Source organism: Pteropus alecto, unplaced genomic scaffold (genome assembly GCF_000325575.1).
Source record: "Pteropus alecto unplaced genomic scaffold, ASM32557v1 scaffold223, whole genome shotgun sequence".
NCBI classification, from domain to species: Eukaryota; Metazoa; Chordata; class Mammalia; order Chiroptera; family Pteropodidae; genus Pteropus; species Pteropus alecto.
In genome coordinates, this window is record NW_006434441.1 from 1495766 (window position 1) to 1514615 (window position 18850).

General features: G+C 47.5%; 1 protein-coding gene across 1 annotated transcript in view; it reads right to left on the reverse strand.

Annotated features, from left to right (window-relative positions):
- Window positions 1-15494, reverse strand: part of FER1L5 (fer-1 like family member 5) — a 42522-nt gene extending 27028 nt beyond the window's left edge. The window contains exons 1-14 of the mRNA XM_025045045.1: window positions 15410-15494; window positions 13440-13492; window positions 12761-12852; window positions 12138-12246; window positions 10453-10507; window positions 9907-10016; window positions 8010-8138; window positions 7293-7355; window positions 6489-6539; window positions 3561-3591; window positions 2813-2928; window positions 2492-2609; window positions 2016-2068; window positions 798-866 (exon numbers count right to left, since the gene is read on the reverse strand). Of these exons, the coding sequence (XP_024900813.1) occupies window positions 798-866; window positions 2016-2068; window positions 2492-2609; window positions 2813-2928; window positions 3561-3591; window positions 6489-6539; window positions 7293-7355; window positions 8010-8138; window positions 9907-10016; window positions 10453-10507; window positions 12138-12246; window positions 12761-12852; window positions 13440-13492; window positions 15410-15494 (1134 nt within the window). The remainder of the gene's footprint in view (window positions 1-797; window positions 867-2015; window positions 2069-2491; window positions 2610-2812; window positions 2929-3560; window positions 3592-6488; window positions 6540-7292; window positions 7356-8009; window positions 8139-9906; window positions 10017-10452; window positions 10508-12137; window positions 12247-12760; window positions 12853-13439; window positions 13493-15409) is intronic.
- Window positions 15495-18850: the final 3356 nt, after the last annotated feature.

Sequence of the window (18850 nt, forward strand, 5' to 3'; positions counted from 1 at the left end):
GAGGACTATGAGGAATGGTTAAGAACTGAGGACTTCACAGTCGCCAGGAGGCAGACTGTGAAGCTCCAAAGCTCCAAGGAGGGTGCACAGGAAAGGGAAGGGAGCTCATGAGCTCATTGCACATCACACAAACATAAGGGATAAGGAGACCAAACACTCTTCAGAGTGTTTGGGTGTAGCCAGATGCCATCCAAAGCTCTGTGCACTGGCACTCATGGAGATGCTCAAATTCTCTCAGGATTGTCTTTTTTTTTTCCACACAGCTCTTAGAAGCCTGGCTCCCAGGGGGTTGATGACAACTGGCATCCACACCGCTGACAGGGGACTGCAAAGCTAGAAAAATTAGATTGCAACACCACACAAAGAAGGGCATCTTGGGGCATTTAGTGTAGGAATGAACAGCTGGGACCACATGCAACCCAGGATTATAAGTGCCTCTAGGTCATCAGCAAAGAACTGTCATTCTATTTAGAGCACTTGGTCTAGGGGATAAGAAAATTCATCATACAATTTAGACTGAGTCTTTAAAGTAATTGTGCATTGTGTTTTTTAACGTGGGTGAAAGGGCACATTTGCATTTTCTGGAAAATTCAGTCGCGTGACCCACTCATTTCTTAATGCTAGATAAAGTAAGGTTTTCCAATAGTCCTGGGCTCCCTTGTGCTCCCTATCAGCCAGAGCCCTCCCCCCTCACATGCTCCTTGACCCTTCCCTCCATTCACACCCATACACACACCAACACCCAAACGTCCCTTCCTTGTGGGGCTGGGGAGGAGGGTAGGATAGAGTGGCAATACCTGTATCCGGAAGGTCAGGATCTGGTTCCAGATTGGGTTCTCGGTTTGGGTCTGCACTCGTGTCTTGAGCTGGGAACATCCCACAGGGGTGTCAGTGCCAGCCTGCCCCCTCCTCCGTCCACTGGCCTCACTTTCCATCCCTTCTGGCCCAGCGCACAGATGGAGCACAAGGTTGATCTCTGGTCTAAAGACACTTGGACAACGTCTCGTCAGCTACAACTTCAGTCCTTTGTGCACACGCCCGGGTCCAGATTCCTAATATTTATCTTTAAATAAGCTTTCAATAGACTGAATCTTTAAGTAGATATAGGGCTCTAACTTTATCACATGAGTGCTTACACATAGATTTTGTTAGATAAACTCTAAGATCCCACCAGAAAAATGAGCAGAAACAATGCTGTGGCAGTGGTACACATGGCACCCACTTCTCGAAGGTTCACTTGACTTCATTTATAAATCTACTTTTATTCTAAGTGATTGTGCTGGTGAAATCAGAGGTTCATTGGACTGCTTAAACTTTTTCATACACACTCAGAAAAACACAAGAATATTAAAATTTTTGAAAAATGTGTGCCATCTACCACCCAAGATCATCTCACCTAGACCTGTGGTACAAACCACACTTGGTATGGTGGCTTTAAGATATGTCTCCTGATCTTTTTGTCTCCTCCCTTCAGAATTGGAAACTATCCCTCCTCCCCTGTGTATGGGCTGGATTTAATGACTTCTCATAGGTAGAATATGGTGGGAATGATGGTGCATAAACTCTGAGACAAGCCTATTTAACTTTAATGTTTTTTTGCACATAACATTCATCAGCACACTTTGGAAAATGTTAGTCTATTCCTAGAGATTCATGGAATATCAGCAACTCTTTTGCCCGGAACTTTCAATTTATAGATGAAGAAACTGAGGCCCAGAGGAGACGGTGGCAGTTTCAATGATGGTCATTTACAGGCATGTTGTTTCATTCACTCATTCACTCATCAGGCACTGTATCTTTGGTTTTCAGGCAGTATCTTATCCACGGGAGGCACCAGGCAGAGCTCTGGTAGACAGGGTGGCTAAGCCATGGCCTCCACACTCACAGAGTTCCTTGTCCAGTGGGATCACATCATCCATTAATAGAAGGGCTGGAATATGATTCCTGGGATTCTGCCCACTACTTTTTTCCTTAGGTGGTCATTTCTCTAAGCCTCACACCCTTTCTACACTTACCTTTTCCCCAATTAGTTCCACCTCCAGTGCAGGACTCACTACATGGTGTTTCTCTGCAAACAAGAAGTTAAAAGATTTCTGAGATAGCAGCATTTTTTTTTTTTTTTTGAAGAGGAGGAGGAAATGGAAAGGTGAAAACAACTGAAAACCCTCCCCCATAATGTAATCTGATGGCCCTGGGCAGAACTCTCTCATTTCCACTTTGTCTGGATGTACTGTTCTGTGCCACAGCCCATAACGGCAGCAGGGGTGGGGGTTGGCACAGGGAACCAACACAGGCTGGGCCATATGGCCCTTTCAAAGGGCATCCACGGGCCTCCATAAAACAACTCTTGAGAGATTTCAGTTTTGCACTCTCCTTCCACCTGAATCTTAGGTTAGTGTTCATAGGAAACGGGGAAGCCCCCCCGAGGAGCAGGATGCCACTGTGTGGGGAACCTCAGGGCTGCCCCCTGCCCCCCGCCCCTGACTCTCACTGAGGTGCAGGTCCTCGGCACAGTAGACGAAGAACTGTAAGTAGGCCATGTCGATGGGGACCAGCATTGACTTGAAGATCTGAATATTGGTGCCATCGTAGTCCAGCTTTTGATCTACCTGCAGAGACCAGAGAGCTAACTGGATCAGAGTCATGAAGGGGAGGCGTGGCCAAGGCCACGGCAGGGGCGGGCAACCCTAAAGTGACACAATGGACAAATGAAAACTTGTGAAGACCAATGGCCACTTGGAGGTCTCCAGGGTACCCCACGGGAGCAGCCAGGCTAGGAAATGTTACTGGGATAAGGGTGGGGCGACCTCACCAGGGCCTGGTCTCCCACACCAAGGGCACAGATGGTGACTTTCAGGTAGCCTCTCACACCCTTGCTGGGTTCATCTGGCTGGCAGAGGCCTAACCATTTCCTCATGAGTGTGTGACCTGGAGAGGCAGAGGGCCCGTGGGAGACCAGCTCCAGTCTCCATCCTTCTCCCCTGAAGCCAGTGTTTGTGTGGGAGAGAGGTGTGGAAATGTGTCTCATGTTCCGGTCCTGTCAGTAGTAGGACAATGGCAGCAACTCCTACCAGTAAGCTGAGAGAGGGTACTCACCAGGCTGTCAGCTATTGCCGTGAGGAGGTAAGAGGCCCTATCCCCCATCCTGGGATCCTGCAGCTGTTACTATCCTAGGCTGAGACAGGCGAGCATTTTCTCCAACCCTAAGTCCCGTCCCGACCTCAGCCTGCTATGAATGTCATGGCCAGGTCACAGAGGAAACCTCTACTCAAACTTTAATTCCCCAGCATTGGCCTCAAAAATAGAAATTCAACCCAAGGCTACAATAGAAGTTTAGCATTTGACCCAAAGGGATGCCTTGAGTTTTGCAGAAAAAGATGCTGTTCTTATAAAACAAGATAAAATATCATAAATTACAGTAAACTATTATCAAAAACAAAATAATTCACACCTTTGAGTACTCTCTCCCTATGTGTTGAAACATATGGGGATTTTTTGATGTTTTGACACCTGGTCTTGTTTTTCTTAGAAGACACACGTTTGCAACAACTGTTACCTACCTGGAGAATGGTAGATAAAACCAATATCTGTCTGAAAAGACAAGGGTGGAATAAAGGTTAGTTAGGGCCACCAGCCCAAGTCTTACAGCTAGTAAATGAGGAGGCCTGGATTAAAAGGATCCTTAACCACGAGGTAGCACTGCCTGGCCAACACAGCCTGGATCTCTGGGTGGTAGGTCGAGGGAGGAGTTGACAGAGAGAAGCTGGATTTTCCCTTGTCCCGGGGCAAGGTTTCTGACTGAGGCCGGTGGGATGTGGTGCAGGATTGAAGTGGTGTGGGACAAGGTGCCACAGAACACTCAGGCCACCCTTGTAATTCACATCCAAAGGGGCCACAGAGCAGTCCCCAAATCCTGCATATTAGGCCTGCTTTAAAACTCGGGTACCCCCTTGAGTTAGGTAGGCAAAGTTTTCTTAGATATAACAATGAAAGTACCACCAATAAAAAGAAAAATCTGATGAATTGGACTTCATTGAAATGTAAAACATCCACACTTTGAAAAACACTATTAAGAAAATGAAAGAACAAGTCATATATGGGAGAAAATGTTTCCAAATCATGTATCTGATAAAGGACTTGTATCTAGAATATAAGAAATTTGCAAAACTCAACAGTAAGAAAACAACGCAATGAAAATAAGTGAAAAATTTGAACTCACACTTTGAACAGACAAAGAAGATATAGAAATGACAAGCACATGAAAAGATGCTCGATATCATTAGTTATCAGGGAAATGTAAATTAAAATCACAGTGAGATACCACTACACATAATTAGAATGGCTGAAATAAAAAAAAAAGATGGATTATATCAAGTGTTGATGAGAATGTGGAGCAACTGGAACTCTAAGGCACCACTAGTGGGAATATAAAATGGTAAAACCTGTTTAGAATTTTGGGAGGAAAAACGATTAGGAATTTTCTTTAAAAGTTAAACATATACCTACCAGATGAGTTAGCAATCCACTTCCCCATATCTACTCAAGAGAAATTAAAACATGTGCCCACACTAAGATTTATACACCAATGTTATGGCAGCTTTATTATAATAGCCCCCACATATCACCAATCTAAATGTCCATCGACAGGTGACTGGATGATCACAGACGGTGGCATGTCCACACAATAGAATACTACTCAGCCAGCAATAAAAAGGAATGAACTATTGATACATCCAACATGGATGAATTTCAAAATAATTATGCTGAGGGAAAGCAGCCAAACCAAAAAGTCCATTTATATAAAATTCTAGAAAATGCAAAGCAACCTATAGTTACAGAATGCAGACCAGTGGTCGCCTGGGAATGGGAGGGAGCAGAATGGGGATGAGAGGGAAGGATTACCAAGGTTCACAAGGAAACTTTGTAGAGTGATAGATGTGTAGCTTCTCTTGATTGTGATGGTGGTTTAACGGGTGTGCACATATTTTTAAGTATATCAAATTATATATTTTAAATATGTGCAATTCACTTAATGTCAATTGTACCTCAATAAAGCTGGAAGAAAACAAAACTCAGTCACCCCTAACATAGTAGTAAATCTAGGCAGTTATCATCAGTAGCTGTTAACAACATAGAGAAAGACCGGCCTTCATGCCTTCATAAAAAAAAATTGCCAAATATTGAGCCAAGACTGGTGGAGCCTCTGGATGGAAATACCTGGGCAGAGGGACCAGTGATGTCATTCCCTGGAGATGCAATCAGCAAGATCCAGAATGGGAGAAAACTCTGTAGGACAAATTATCCAGTTTCTTGAACAGATAAATTACAAGGGAAAAAAAGGGGGCAGAACCAACAAAATAAGAGAGATCTGAGAATACATTTTAACCAACTGTAAGTTATGAGTGCATGTAGCTGGTTTGGATCCTGATTTGAACAAAGTATAAAAGGAATTCATAAGACAATTAGGGAAATTTGAACAATGACTAGATAGTTAATGTTATCCTGGAATCATAAATGTTTTTAAATGTGATAATTGTATTTGATTACACTTAATAAAATCTTTATATTTTAGAAATGCATACTGACATTTTTAAAAATAAAATATCATGTCCGAGATTTGATTCAAAAGTGGGGAAGGGAAGTGGGCTGGGTATAGACAAAATCTGATTGGCAATGTATTGGTGAAGCCAAGTGATGAGGATCTGGGAATCCATACTACTTTCTCTACTTTTGTGTATGTTTGAAATTTTTCCAAAAAGTATGTTTTTTAAAGCTCAGATTTTCTCTGCCCTCTGTAATTTACTCATTGGTTCATATCATTAACCATTGTCTGAAAACTGTGCAGTGGCCTTTGTCGGAAGCAAAGGGTTGAGGTTTTGACCTCAACCCTGGCATCTACCTTCCGTGGATCCTTAGTTTCTAAGTCTGCACTGCTGCTGAGGGTGAAGTGGGGGAGGGGCTGGTCCTGACTCTTCATGTGCTTGTTACAAGTAGTGATAAAGAAACCTGGCAACCCTTCCTTTGCCTGATCTTCCTGGATTCGGGGAGTCTTCACGTGGCTCCTCATGCCTGTAAACTTTCCTCATCTGTGTCTTTTCCCAAAGTGAACTTTTCCCTCCGTCCTCACAGACAGTGATCTTTCTCTGGATTTCTCTATCAGGTCAGCCTGTTTGAATGCTCCGCTACTATTTCCTGGAAACAGGGGTTTGACCTGTGTCCATCGTATTACAAGTGTGGCGACTTCAACAAGGCACCCAGCATTTTCATAAGTGTTACACAATGACTGTGTGGTTGAGGAAAGTATTACCCATTTTACAGATGAAGAAGTAGAAGCTCAGAATAACTTGTCTATGTCACCCGGTTGGTAGGTGGACCCAACTCTGGATCTTTCTGCATGCACATCCAAGTCCTTTCCCCTGGTCTGTGCATGAGGCCCAGGACGGGTCCCTAACCGGTTCCCCAAACCGGCTCCCTTCCACAGTGCTCACTTGGAATCTCCCGATCTCTGCATTGAATCTCATCACTGAGGAATTCATCACCTGCAGGGCGTTCCAGAAAGAGCTTGGTGACTTCTTTATTCAGTTATTCGAAGGCCTGGTTCCCCCCGCCCCCAAGGGAGGAACCGGAAGAGCCCCTTCAGATTCTAACGGGGTTGACGTCACACTTCCTAATGGCTGACACTTCCACATGGGAACTCTGTGAGGTTTAGGTTTTCAGTTCCATTTTCCTGATGAGGAAATTGATCACAAAGGCCAATAACTCGATCACCACAAAGGTCAACACAAAGGCAAGTGCACCCGGCTCTCTCCCTGCCACTGTACTGGCTGTTTCCTACGGGCCTGGGTCCCCACAAACATGGAAACTGTTTGAGGGACGGCCTCCTCGCTCTCTTCAGCCCTGTGCTGGGACATAGGGGGCATGTGATAAACACGTTTGCCACTGTTATGGGGCTCCCTCTGGCTGGGGAATAGAATGTGCCGTGTTGAAGGGACATTTGAGGGTCCCTTGGGTGGCATGAGAGTCAGTCCCAGCACATGGGAAGGGGATTCTTTGTTTACCTTGGTGCCCAGCTCAGAGCCTAGCAATTGGCATTCCATGTTTGTTGAATGAATAAATGAAAGAATGAATGAATGAGGGTCTGGGCTGCCCAGGAGGGAGGAAGGTGATAGAGGTGCTGCCTTGGGGTCAGAAAGACCATCTGAAGTGAGTGGCTCCAAGGATGGGGCTGGGGGCTAAAGTGCTTCTCAGAGTCGAGGTGGGACGAGGGAAGACCCGTCTCATCTGCCTCGTACCTGGATTAAGATGATCTCATCGAAGAACTTTGCAGGAACCTCATGGAAATTCTGGAAGAAGATCTGAAGGAGAGGATAGGGTGGAAAAGTTTCGTCCACCACTTTACCAGAGACTTGCTAAGCCTGAAGGCTCAGAGTAGTTGCCTTTCTTTGTCATTTACCCATTTCAATAGCTTTTGGTGCATCCCACCCTCATGCTCTTCCTCCTGCAGCAGAGGCCTGCCAGGCCTTGGAGGGTTTTCTGAGCAGACAAACGCCAGGGGTAGCGGTCCCCCCCTGCCCCCAGTTAGCTGCCATGGGATGGAAACTGGAGCCTCCGTCTCCTTCTAGATCGCCCTGCTGGACCACTCCACCCGACTTCCTGCTGCAGCCAGAATTTCCCCTCCCAAATGCAAGCCTGGCCCCATCACTCTCTTGCTTCAGTCCCTCCAAGTCTCCCAAGAGCCACCCATGATGGGACGTGCATCGTGCAGGCTCACCTCCAGCCACTCCCCTCCAGCCACAGCCATGTCTTTCAACAATGCCCACACTATTCTGCCTGTGTTCCCAGAGCCAGGCACAGCCCTCCATATGTGCTCAGTAAATGTTTGCTCAACCAATGAAAACACCCTTGTTCAGGACCAAGTTGGCCACTGCCGACAGGAAATGAATGTGCAGCTCGATTGGTCCTCTTGGCCAAAGTGTCCCATTCGTCCCAGAAAGGTGCAGGCAGCCCACCTCGTTGAAGAAAGGGTTGTTCCCCATCTTGATCCGCGTCTGGTATTGCTGGCCTCCGATGACCACCTTCACCACTGGCTTCAGGTTGTTGCCCATGAGCTGGCGGGCTTCAAACACCTTTACTCGGACCTACCGGGGAGAAAACAGGGCCCTGACGTTGGGGCCCTGGACTCCCCGTCTCCCTCAGGGACTCCTCTTTAAAATAGCCAAACGTGTCAAGAATCATCTGCTACAGGTGGAAGGGGAGCCACAGGGAGAGGCCTGCAGGAGCTGGATCCACTAGCCTGGGCACAAGCCCAGAGTTGGCCTTGGCTCTTTCTGTTTCCTTCTGGAACCTGTCCTCTCCACTGCTCTGCCCTTTTACCTTGTGTGGACTCAGTTTCTCTTGTCAACTGGTACAGGCTTGTTACAAAATTAAAAAAATACAGTGTACTGTCTCTCAGATTGTTGGTTTGTATTTTTGTCTGTGATCTTTTTAAAGAATCGAAAATTCTAAAGTTCCACGCAGTTGATTCTGTGATCTGTGGTCTGGTCACGATTTGTGATTTCTTCTGCTGCTTTTTATGTACGATAAAGGGACTGTGACATCTGAGCCTGGAATTAGAAGACAGGAGGCAGAAGAGCTACTTGGAGACATTTAAGTCCCAGGCTGGCTGAGGCTGGGAGAGAAGGAACAGGCAATAGCAGTGGCGAGCAGGGCACAGTCGTGAGAGCTTGTTGTCTGACTGTGGGTAGTAAACAGCATACAGTGCTCCAGCCTACACCGTGAGTCCAGCCACTCTCCATGAGGCCTCTTGCGTCTCCATCAAGTCCAGGTCCCTTCCAGGACTGACACTTATGTGGCTACCTGACCATCAGAGGCAAGACTGGGCCAAACCAGGCTAACAGCCCTCATGCCAGCATTTTGTCCTAACCACTAGCACATACGGAGGGAAGTGACATGGACTAGCTGACCTTCGTGGTAAACTGGCCTGGTGAAAAGGGATGGGGCCAACAGGGAGAGGGAAGGTGTTCCAAAGGCAGCATGTGCAAAGGCCTTGGGGCTAGAGAGAGAACGGGGACTTTGAATTGCTTGAGATGCTAGTGCAGGGTGGGAAGGAGCAGGGACAAGAGAGAGTGTTGGCTTGGAGGGGCAGGCTTGGGGTATCAAGGTCTTGGGAAGCTATTGTAAGGAGTTTGGGTTTTGTCCTGAGGACATCGGGATATCCTCATTTTTAAGGACATTTTAAAGCAGGTGAACGGCATGATGAGAATGACATCTTTGAAGAATGGACAGGGGAGAGCTGGAGGCCAGGAGTTCAGGAAGACAGGGTGCTTCAGAGAAGCGATGATAGTGGCTTGGGCCAAGGATTGGAAGTGGTGATGCGGAAGTGGGTGCAGTCGGGTGATAATAGGAGTTGTCTTGGCCAGTGATGATGCAGGAGTACAGTGAGAAAGAGTGGCGGTCGAGGATGACTCTCAGCCTCCCAAGCAACTGGCAGGCTAGGGCAGGCCAAACCATGGCAGAAGTGTTAGGTCACAGGCTAGAGACTGGAGGACAGTGGGGGTTCTAGGACTCATGGTGGAACCATGGAGCTTCCCAAAGATCCTCTCGAATTCTTGTCAGTGTGTCCCATACAACTAATGTCACTTTGTTTGTGGCCAGCCTTGTGTGTCGACAATCCCCTGGACTCCTGAAGGGCAGGGGCCAGGCCAGTGCCTGCTAGGGCACAGCCACTAGGACTTCCTATTGCCCCCCTGCCACATGCAGAAGTCCCCCAGAGTGGCCCTGGAGAGGCTGGGCTGTGGTGAGGGCCTGAGGACCTGTAGCCAGTCAGATGCTCTGACGGAAAGAACCTGGGAACACAGCGAGGGTGGCAAGCAGATCACGTGGGCTTCCCATCTCAAAAGTCCTCACCTGGAAGTGCTGAGGCTTTGAGGATAGCTCCTTCTGCACAGCATTGCTGGTGACCATCAGCTTCTGCCTGGCCCCCTCTCGTGCAGTTACGCCTAGGTAGTCTTCATCCCCTGGGTGAGCGGTCACAGGTGGGGCTCAGGATGTTTTGAGGCATTTTCCCCATTTAATCATTCTATCCCCACCGACCAGCTCCTGAATGAAAATATGGCCATGTCCTGAGGGGGGCGCATGTCCTCCTGAGTCTCCCATGGGCCCCCTCCTGCCCTCAGCAGCCCCAGGTCCCACTCTCCACACATGAGGGCTCTTGGAAATGTCCATTTTACCTCATCCGCAGCCAACTGGAGGCTGGGTTTTATGTCTAGAAATGACGAATGGACATATTGGGGTGACAGATGGCCTCAGATAAGTGTCTGGAGATCTGGCCTCTAGACCTTAACCGGGTCACAACCCTTCTGCAGGCCTCAAGGGGTGGGTCCCGAAGGTCCCAAAGAGGCCATCCAGCTATGTGGGGGGAAAGGTAGGGCTAAGCTCCATGGAAGGACATACCTATCTTCTCAATATCCCGGTTGCTCACACGAGACACCTGTAACGTGACAGTGCACTGCAAGGCAAAGGCAGGGGAACTGTAAGCTAGACAGTGCAATCCTTGGCTAAGTCATAGCACCGGAACCCAGCCCAGCCTGGCGGGTTCACACCCAATCCTCCTGGGTAGAGGGATGCTGGCCATCGTGCAAGGCCACACCATGGGGGCCTGTGGACTCTGGGGTGCGGGAAGTTGTTATAAACTGATGGTGAGAGAGCACTGGGTTATAGTGGAGAGAATTTGAAAATTAGAGGAGCCACATGGCAGTGGTGGTGACAGAAGAGGATGCAGGAGGGTGGGGAGGAGAGGGCGAGGTGACTTCGGACCAATCTAGAGCCACTGATGCTAACAGCTCTTCTCCTAGCCCAGCACCTCATGACCTCATGTGTGGACTCCTGCAAACGCCTTGTAACTGACCTCCTGCCTCCCGTGTGCTCACTACCCATCCATCCTCCAGACTATTGCTAGGGCCGCCCCCCAAATACTCCCAAAGTCCCATCAACAATCAGAGTAAAGTCGCAACTCAGCAGCATAAACCCCAAGGTTCTTCACCTCTGGCCCTTGGTCCCAGTCTCAGCTCGCCTACTCCCTTCGCTCACTCCTCTGTCCCCATATACCAGCAGTGTGGGCAGCCCACCCACAGTCTTTGAGCATACAGTGCCACCTTCACGCATGCACCTTATACACCTGCAAGGACGGTCTTCCTTTCCTGTCCTTTGGACAAACTCATGCCCTCATTAAGACGTGTCTGAGAAACTTAACAGACAAACAGACAATGGCCACTCCATTGGCCAGATCATGTATAAAATCAGAACCTGAGCCATGAACTGCAGCACTCAGCCCAGGAAACTGGACTTCTAGAAAGTCAGACCACTAGCTCTAGCAACAACCCAGGAAGCCATACAATAATAACCAGCCCCAAACAGCCAGGACTGGATTAATAACTGACAGCTTCCCTAATTTCTATCCCCACTTCTAGCTGAGGACCAATCAGAGAAAGCCAAATGTGTACCCTGCCTAGCCAATCATGCAGAATGCTCGGCTTCTAGTTAGCTCCCTCCAGATCCCTGATGCCAAGAGCTGCCAATCAAGGCACACCTGGGCCTTCCCTTTTTCCACTATGAACCTTTCCCTCTTCTGCACCTGCCTTTGAGTTTCTGCCAAAACCAAATGACAATGGCTGCCTCCCTCACTACAGAAAGCTCTGAATGAATAGCCTTTGCTTATTCTCATCTGGTTGGTCTTTCAGATGTCTTAATCACCTCCTCCATAAAACCTTTCATCTCCCAAGCGGAATTATTCATTCATTCTCTCTCGATCTCAGTGACCTAGCTCTCCTCACCCTGGGACACGTGCTGGAGCACTTGTCACTGTGAGTGGTGCCTGCTCCAATATACAGTGGGTTTCATTCCATATCGTACCCCAGGCCTAGCGCAGTCACCAACACCCAGGATGATAAACTAAATAATCTATATGGGTGGGTAGGCAGCCGGTTGTGGAAGTCAAAGAGATGATGGCAGTGTGACAGGACCCCCCAGAGCAGGAAGCGCTCTCTGGGTGAGGGCACTAGGCTTCGGCTGCAGCAGAGTGGCCCAGCTTTTCTGGTTGTCCCCACCCCTTCAGCCCCTCTCCCTGGGACCTGACTCACGTCTGTGGGCATCATGGAATGGTTGAGTAAGTTCAGATCCTTCACGAAAAGGACTTTTGTCGGCTTTTTCACCAAGGGCTTGAGAGGTACTGTGGCCAGGCCAAGGAACCTGAAGAGATGAAGAGCAAGTGTGAGAGCCTGAGCCAGGGGAAGGGGTGTCCTTCTTTCTCAGGCAGGACTTTATCTAGAGGTGGTATTTGTCTCCCGGAGGCTGTGCTGTCCATGAGAGGCTGTAGGAAGAACGCAGTGATGGGGAGCATCCACTAGAGGGCGCCAGGCTCTTGGGACTCTGGGAATTAGCTTTGGGGCGCCCTGGCCTGTGGGCACCCCAGTTACTGGTTCTGCTCTGCCCAGCCCCTTGCCAGAAGCTCTGCTTCCACAGCTTTCTGAATGGGAACTGTGCCAAGTAACAGCTGATTGGACCAGGAGGGCGGACACCTGACCAAATCTGGGCCAATCAGATTCCGAGTTTAGTTAATCTGCACTCCTATCCTGGATGCCCTTCCCAAATCCTCCCCCTCCCCCACACTTTTTTTGCGGCAGCAACGGTTGGCTAGAGTGGCTCTGGTGCTTGCATGGCAGGTATGGATTAGAGTCACGCTCCTCCTGCCTATCTGTCTCACCTTTCTTTCTTAATTGAGCCCAAGTCCTGAAGGATGATTTGCAGGAAAGAGTCCTTCCGAAGGGGGCGGTTCCAGAGATGCCAGATTAAGGTCTGTGGGAGGCACAGAGAGGTCAGCATCCCTCCTCTACCCTCCTCTTCCCAACCTTCTAGAGAACAAGGAAAGATGCAGACAACGAGCTGGCACTGTTTCCCTCTGCCTGAGGAACCTCCCTCAGGTCTAGTTCCCTCAGAGGATGGTGTTTCCTACCTTCTGCCAGGTGCTGGCATCCTACCTGGGCCCCCACAGCTTGAACATTAGTATCACGGGCATGTGAAGCGATTTAGGAACCAAGGGGGAAGGGGGCACATGGATGGATGGATGGAAGGTGAGAGGGTATCCTATAGATGGAGACTTGTGTCTGCTTCAGGTTTCTGGGACATCAGAATGACCGGATTGGACAAGATGGGCCACACCCAGAGTCGAGGAGGAGGACCAGGGCAGCAACCAATATGGCTGCTGCAGCCCTCGGGCCTTCTCGGCCTCGTGGGCTCAGAGGCTACTCCCAAGCCAGGATGACCCAGCTTTGGAAAAAACTTGTGAGGCTCCCTGTCCTCTCCTAGACTTCTGAGCATGGCCTGACCCACCCTCACTATTGGGGTGTCATTGCCTATTCTGGGCTTGTCCCGGCGCATCTTACCTCGTTCCATGTGGGGTTATTTCCTTCCACCTCATGAGTTTTCTTCTTGATATCTGCAAAGACACCAAGGGGCTGGCATTGGTGGTGGAAAATATTTCAAAGTCTATGTTCAAATGCGATAAAGAGAGGTGGGACAGTCTAAGAATAAACTGCAAGTCTACAGAAGCAGCCATGATATGGCATCGATTTTTATTTCCTCTGGAAGTTTCAAAATTTCTCATTTTTTGTAAGAGTAACATCAACCCACTTGTCAGTTCCCAACCATCTTGCAGCTAGGTGGGGCCATGTGACTCATGCTGGCAAAATGGGCATGGGAGTGACATTCGCCACTGCAAGGCCTGGCTTTTAAAATCTCCTATGAGATTCTCCATTCCCCTTCTCCCCACTCCCTATGTCCACCCTCATGATCTGCTGGTAGGGTGGTACCAGGGAGACTTTGCAGCCACAAGCAGGAGGCGGGTCTCTAAACCACTCAGGAGCGCTGCCTGACCAGCACCATCCACACAGGGCTTGGTGTGAGCAAGAGGTAAAGTTTTACTGTGTTCTGGCACTGGATTTTAAGGGTTTATTATTCTCAGAGCAAAGCCTAGTGTACTCAAAGACATCCCAAAACATCTGTAATGGCTCAATAGCTCTTCCTTCACGAGAAACCTCTCCTCCAGAAATATCCTTAACAAATAACAGTCTGTAGCCCTGCAAAGAACCTCTATAGTTAGAGATGAGAGAGAGAGAGAGAGAGAGAGAGAGAGAGAGAGAGAGAGAGATAGAGCGCGCGAGAGAGCGCCTGTTAGCTATCAGGAAGGGGTGCAGGGTAGTGGATGGTATATGGGGAAAGAGGGGCTGAGAAGGACAGGTGAGAAAGAAATAAAAAATATCAAACACTTGATTATGAGAATTTATAGGTAAATCTGTGGGTCAACCCAGGATTCTGGGTTTTAGACATCTTGGTAAGAGATATTTCTAGGAGAAGAAAGATGATGCCCATGAGGTGGTGAGGATGATAGCTGGGAATCATGGGGAGGAGATGCAAGGCTGTTCCCTGGCTTACAGTGACACCAGTAAGGACCTCCTGGAGACTCACCACACCTCTTTAAACCTACAAACTGGGGACATAAACATACGTCACCCTGTGGGCCTGTAGTCCCAACGTTCAATCTCTGAGTGTTGTCATGTTCAGAAAGCACAGTTTCACAGACTAGGAAAATAATGAAAGGAATCTCATCCTTGATTTGCTTCTCTTATAGAAACTTATCCTGATTTTCTCACTCCCCACATGTCCAAGAAAAACTCATTTGCCTATAGCCACCTGCCCAGACTCTCTGCCAACAGACGGTTCATTTTTCTTTCCCCTCTTTAAAAAACTCATTTTGTAGATATACTCAATCTCTTTCATTCTCTCTCACAAACCCTCTCACTCTCTCCCTCCCTGCCTTTCTTAGACTTTTTTCCTTATCTATAAAAAAATGGAGACAATAAAACTTGTCTCGTTTGCCTCCTGGAATTGTTGCAAGAAGCAAAAATCATTATATTTATGAAAAATATTTTGTGTTGATTGTAAAAGTAATTAATATGCTTGGGCAATTACTAACAGTTGTACAAAGAGCTGGACCTATATTATCTTTTTGATTCCTCACACCAATCCTATGAAGCGGGCATTTTTTTTTCTTTGAACCTGAGTCCTTGATGCAACCTGCTTCATAGAAGAAGCTTGAGATTAATAATTTGAGAAGAGTATTCATCTTCTCTTTTTTCCCATAGCCATGCCCTGGAAAAAAAGCGAGGGGGAGATGTCATAATAAGAAAAAGAAGAGCACTAGAGATGATCAGTTTTGAAGAACTCCAAGTGTCACCTCAGCTTTCTGTCACACAAGGGCATCTTCCACAGAGCAGGGCACCAGTAGCCCTATTTTTTCACTGAACTCATGCCGTTTCTTGAGGCACCTCTCCCCATTCAGGAGCCTGGTGCTCACCTCTGAAGTAGACGGACACATAGGATTTGGGTGCGGGGCTGAGGGGCGGGTTAATCCTGGCTGACTCCACCACAAGCCGCAGCATGGCGTCGACCTTCTTCTCTCAGTCCCCCTCTGTAAGAAGTTTCCTTCTTGGAGCGCCTGGGTCCAACGCTTCTCCCAGGGCTCCTGGGGCCAGTGGAGCCCTGGATCTGTTGCTTAGCAATAGTGGTGATGTCACAAAGGCAGGCGTTCCAGGTTCTGGGGAGGAATCAAGGGGACTGAGAGGAGAGCAGGAGGGTAAAGTCACAGAGTATAAAGCAGGGGCTTAAGGTGACTAGGCCTGAAGAAACAAAATAGGATGGCTGCTTCTCATTTCCTCTTTCTTTTCTCTTTTCCTCATGCTGTCCTTCAGATTTCAAGATCAGATACGAGATAATGTTTTCTCTATATGCAAGCAAGTTATCTGGAGTGAGTGTTGCTCAAGTCACACCATTCAGATGAGGACATAAGACAAGTGAGACAAGACCTGAGGAAAGGAACAGGAATGGCAAAGACGACCTCAGTGTTGTTTCAGGGACAGTCCTGCCTGATGTGTAAGCAAACGTTTAGGCCTCGCTTTTCAGAAGGAAACCTAAGTTCAGATGTGAGTCTCTCTTTTTAGCAGAGGAAGTTAGCAAATTAATGAGCTCTTATGCCGGCCGAGTTTGTAAAGTTTAAGAAAAATCTCAATGTCATTGCAATTTTGCTGTGGCATCTTGACTACCCTCACAGCCTTCCAGCATGAGGATGGAGCTGAGTTACTGGCTCTTGTCATCAGGAAGGCTTTTTCTGCTTTAGGGTTGAACCTTGTATAGGTTACATCTTATCCAATGATTAGCGTGAAAATTAATGCATGAATTAAAATGTGTATTAGTTGGTGAAAACGTTCAAGTGTTTGTGGGTCTGTACATGTCTTTATTCTGCTCTTGCACTTGACTGACAGCCTGGCTGGATGTGTGCATCAATTAGGATGGGCTCCATGATGCTGAGGCAACAAATGAACCCCAAATCTCAGCAGCTCAAAATAATAAAGCTTTTTTTTTTAAATAGCAGCTTTACTGAGATGTAATTCACATACAATAAATTCAGCCTTTTAACTGTGCAGTTCAGGTTTTTAATACAGTCACAAGATTGTGTAATTATCACCACTATCTAATTCCAGAACATTCCATCACACCGAAAAGAAACTTCCTATCCATTAGCAGTCACTCCTCACTTCCCATAGTCCTTGGAAAGCATGAACCCAATTTTGTCTTTATAGATTTGCCAGTTCTGGACATTTCATATAGATGGAGTCAGACAATAGATAGCCTTTTGTGATTCTCTCCTTCTCCCCCTCCACCTCCTCCCCACCTTTTTTTTTCCTTTTTTTTTTGAATTTTTTTATAAGAGTATATTTGAGCCAAATTGACAACATAAGCCGGGGAGCAAGATCTCAAATCCTCCCGTGATTGCCATTTTTTGCTGAGCATAATGTTTTCAAGTTTCATCCACATTGTAACATGTATCAGCGTTTTATTCCTTTACATTAACACAAAGCCGTCCATGGTTGGTACCAAAATTCTTACTGGGGCATTTGGGGCCCTCGCAGGCTCTGGCCTACGTCTCTCTTTCTCCACTCTCTGAGTACTGCTTCCTAGCTACACTGCCCTCGCCTTTTTAAAAAATGTTATCAAGCTTCCTTCTGCCTTAGAGCCTTTGTCTTTGCTGTTCCTTCTCCTGGACAGCTTCTCTCCCAGCTTCTGACCATGTGTCCTCATTCTCTCTTGGTTCAATGTCACTTTCACAGAGACACCTTCCCCACCACCAAAGCCCTCAAGCCAAGGCTGAGTCACTGTTCTTGGCACCTTGCACTTGTCCTTATTGTGGGTGGCATGGTGGGGAGCAGAGTTGTGAGGGGTTGCACTTCTAGGTTCTGGAGCCACACTGCCTGGGTTCCAGTTCTGCCTTTGATAATGACTGTGTGACCTTGGGCAAGATCCTCAACCTCTCTGGAAATGGCTATGCTAGAACCTAGCATATAAAGTCATTGAGAAGGTTAAATGAGGGAAGTCATTTATGCCACTTAGAATTTCTTTGGCATTCTCTAAATACTAGCCCTTACTATCACAATTATAAATTAAACAATTTTTAAAATACAGATTAGAAAGAAGTATGCTTTGTCAGTGCTGTATTCTCAGCACCCAGCACAGTGCTTATCATAGAGGAGGAATTTAAGAAATATTTGTGGATGAATAAAGGCCAAGTGTATTCCTACGGGACATCAGAGGAAGGAGGGGCGTCACAGAGAAGAGGTGGCCAACTCCAACCCATTGGTAGTCCTGGATGGAGAAAATGATTCTGAAGCTGCATCTGGGTTCAGAGGAAGGGCGGACTGTATTTAATCAATCACATCTGCTGTGGCAGAGGAAAAGAAACACTACAAGATAAGCACGTAGATTTGACAGTCCTGTTACAGAGAAGGTACACTGTCATGTTGGAAACAGTCTAGCATTGGAAAGTGACATTTTGCCTCCTTTTTCTCCACTGCCTGCCCCAGCCTCTACTTTTCCTCTAGATACTCAAGACCCCCTATGGCATTGGGCTATTCACCCTATTTCCATCAGCATTACAAGTCAGTGGTCTCATTCCTGCCCTGATAGGGCAACCAAAATGAGCCAATCCCTTAATCACCCTAAAACAACTAGACTTGACCTCTGTTGGTGTTTTCCATCCCAGGGACATCTATACTTAAATCTAGCCTGGGAGTGGTGCAGTGTAGGGGTGGGTGATGAATGAAATGCCCCATTGGCCACCGGAGGAGTGAAGCTGAAGGGTAGGGGTGGGCGGGACATGCAGACCCCATGCCTGCAGCACCAGAAGGTGAGTCCAGTGCTCCCACAGCCACTGATTTTCCAAGAGAATCTAGAAATCTGGATTTTTACGTGTAATCTCCCAAGCAATTGAATACAAATTTTAAAAAGTAATGTGAAGGCCAAAGAAAATGATGTTGGGCTGTATTTGCCCTGCGTGCTATTTCTGCATGGGCCCTCACCGACCTCTTTGTCCCTCTGCGATTGTCTGGTGGCCTGGGCCTTCAGAATCCAGCCTCAGGTGACTTGCCCTCATGATTCAACCCTAATTCTCTCCTCGGAAATCTTTCTTCCAGAACACTCTGGTCCCTCATGGCAACTGCATATTTGAAAGCTGTTTGCCAGGTACTCTGCATGACCCCATTTCAACAGTACTTGGATAAGCTCTGGATGTTTCTTTTATTTATTTTTAATAGATTTTCTTTTTCTAGAGCAGTATCGGCTTCAGTCAAGTTCTATTTTGAAATTTATTTTTAGAGTGGTTGTTTCTCCAAGAGCCCATTCAGGTGGGCCTGGTCTTGCAGTGGTGGAGGGCTAAGGAACCACTTCCCTTTGCAGCGCGGCACTC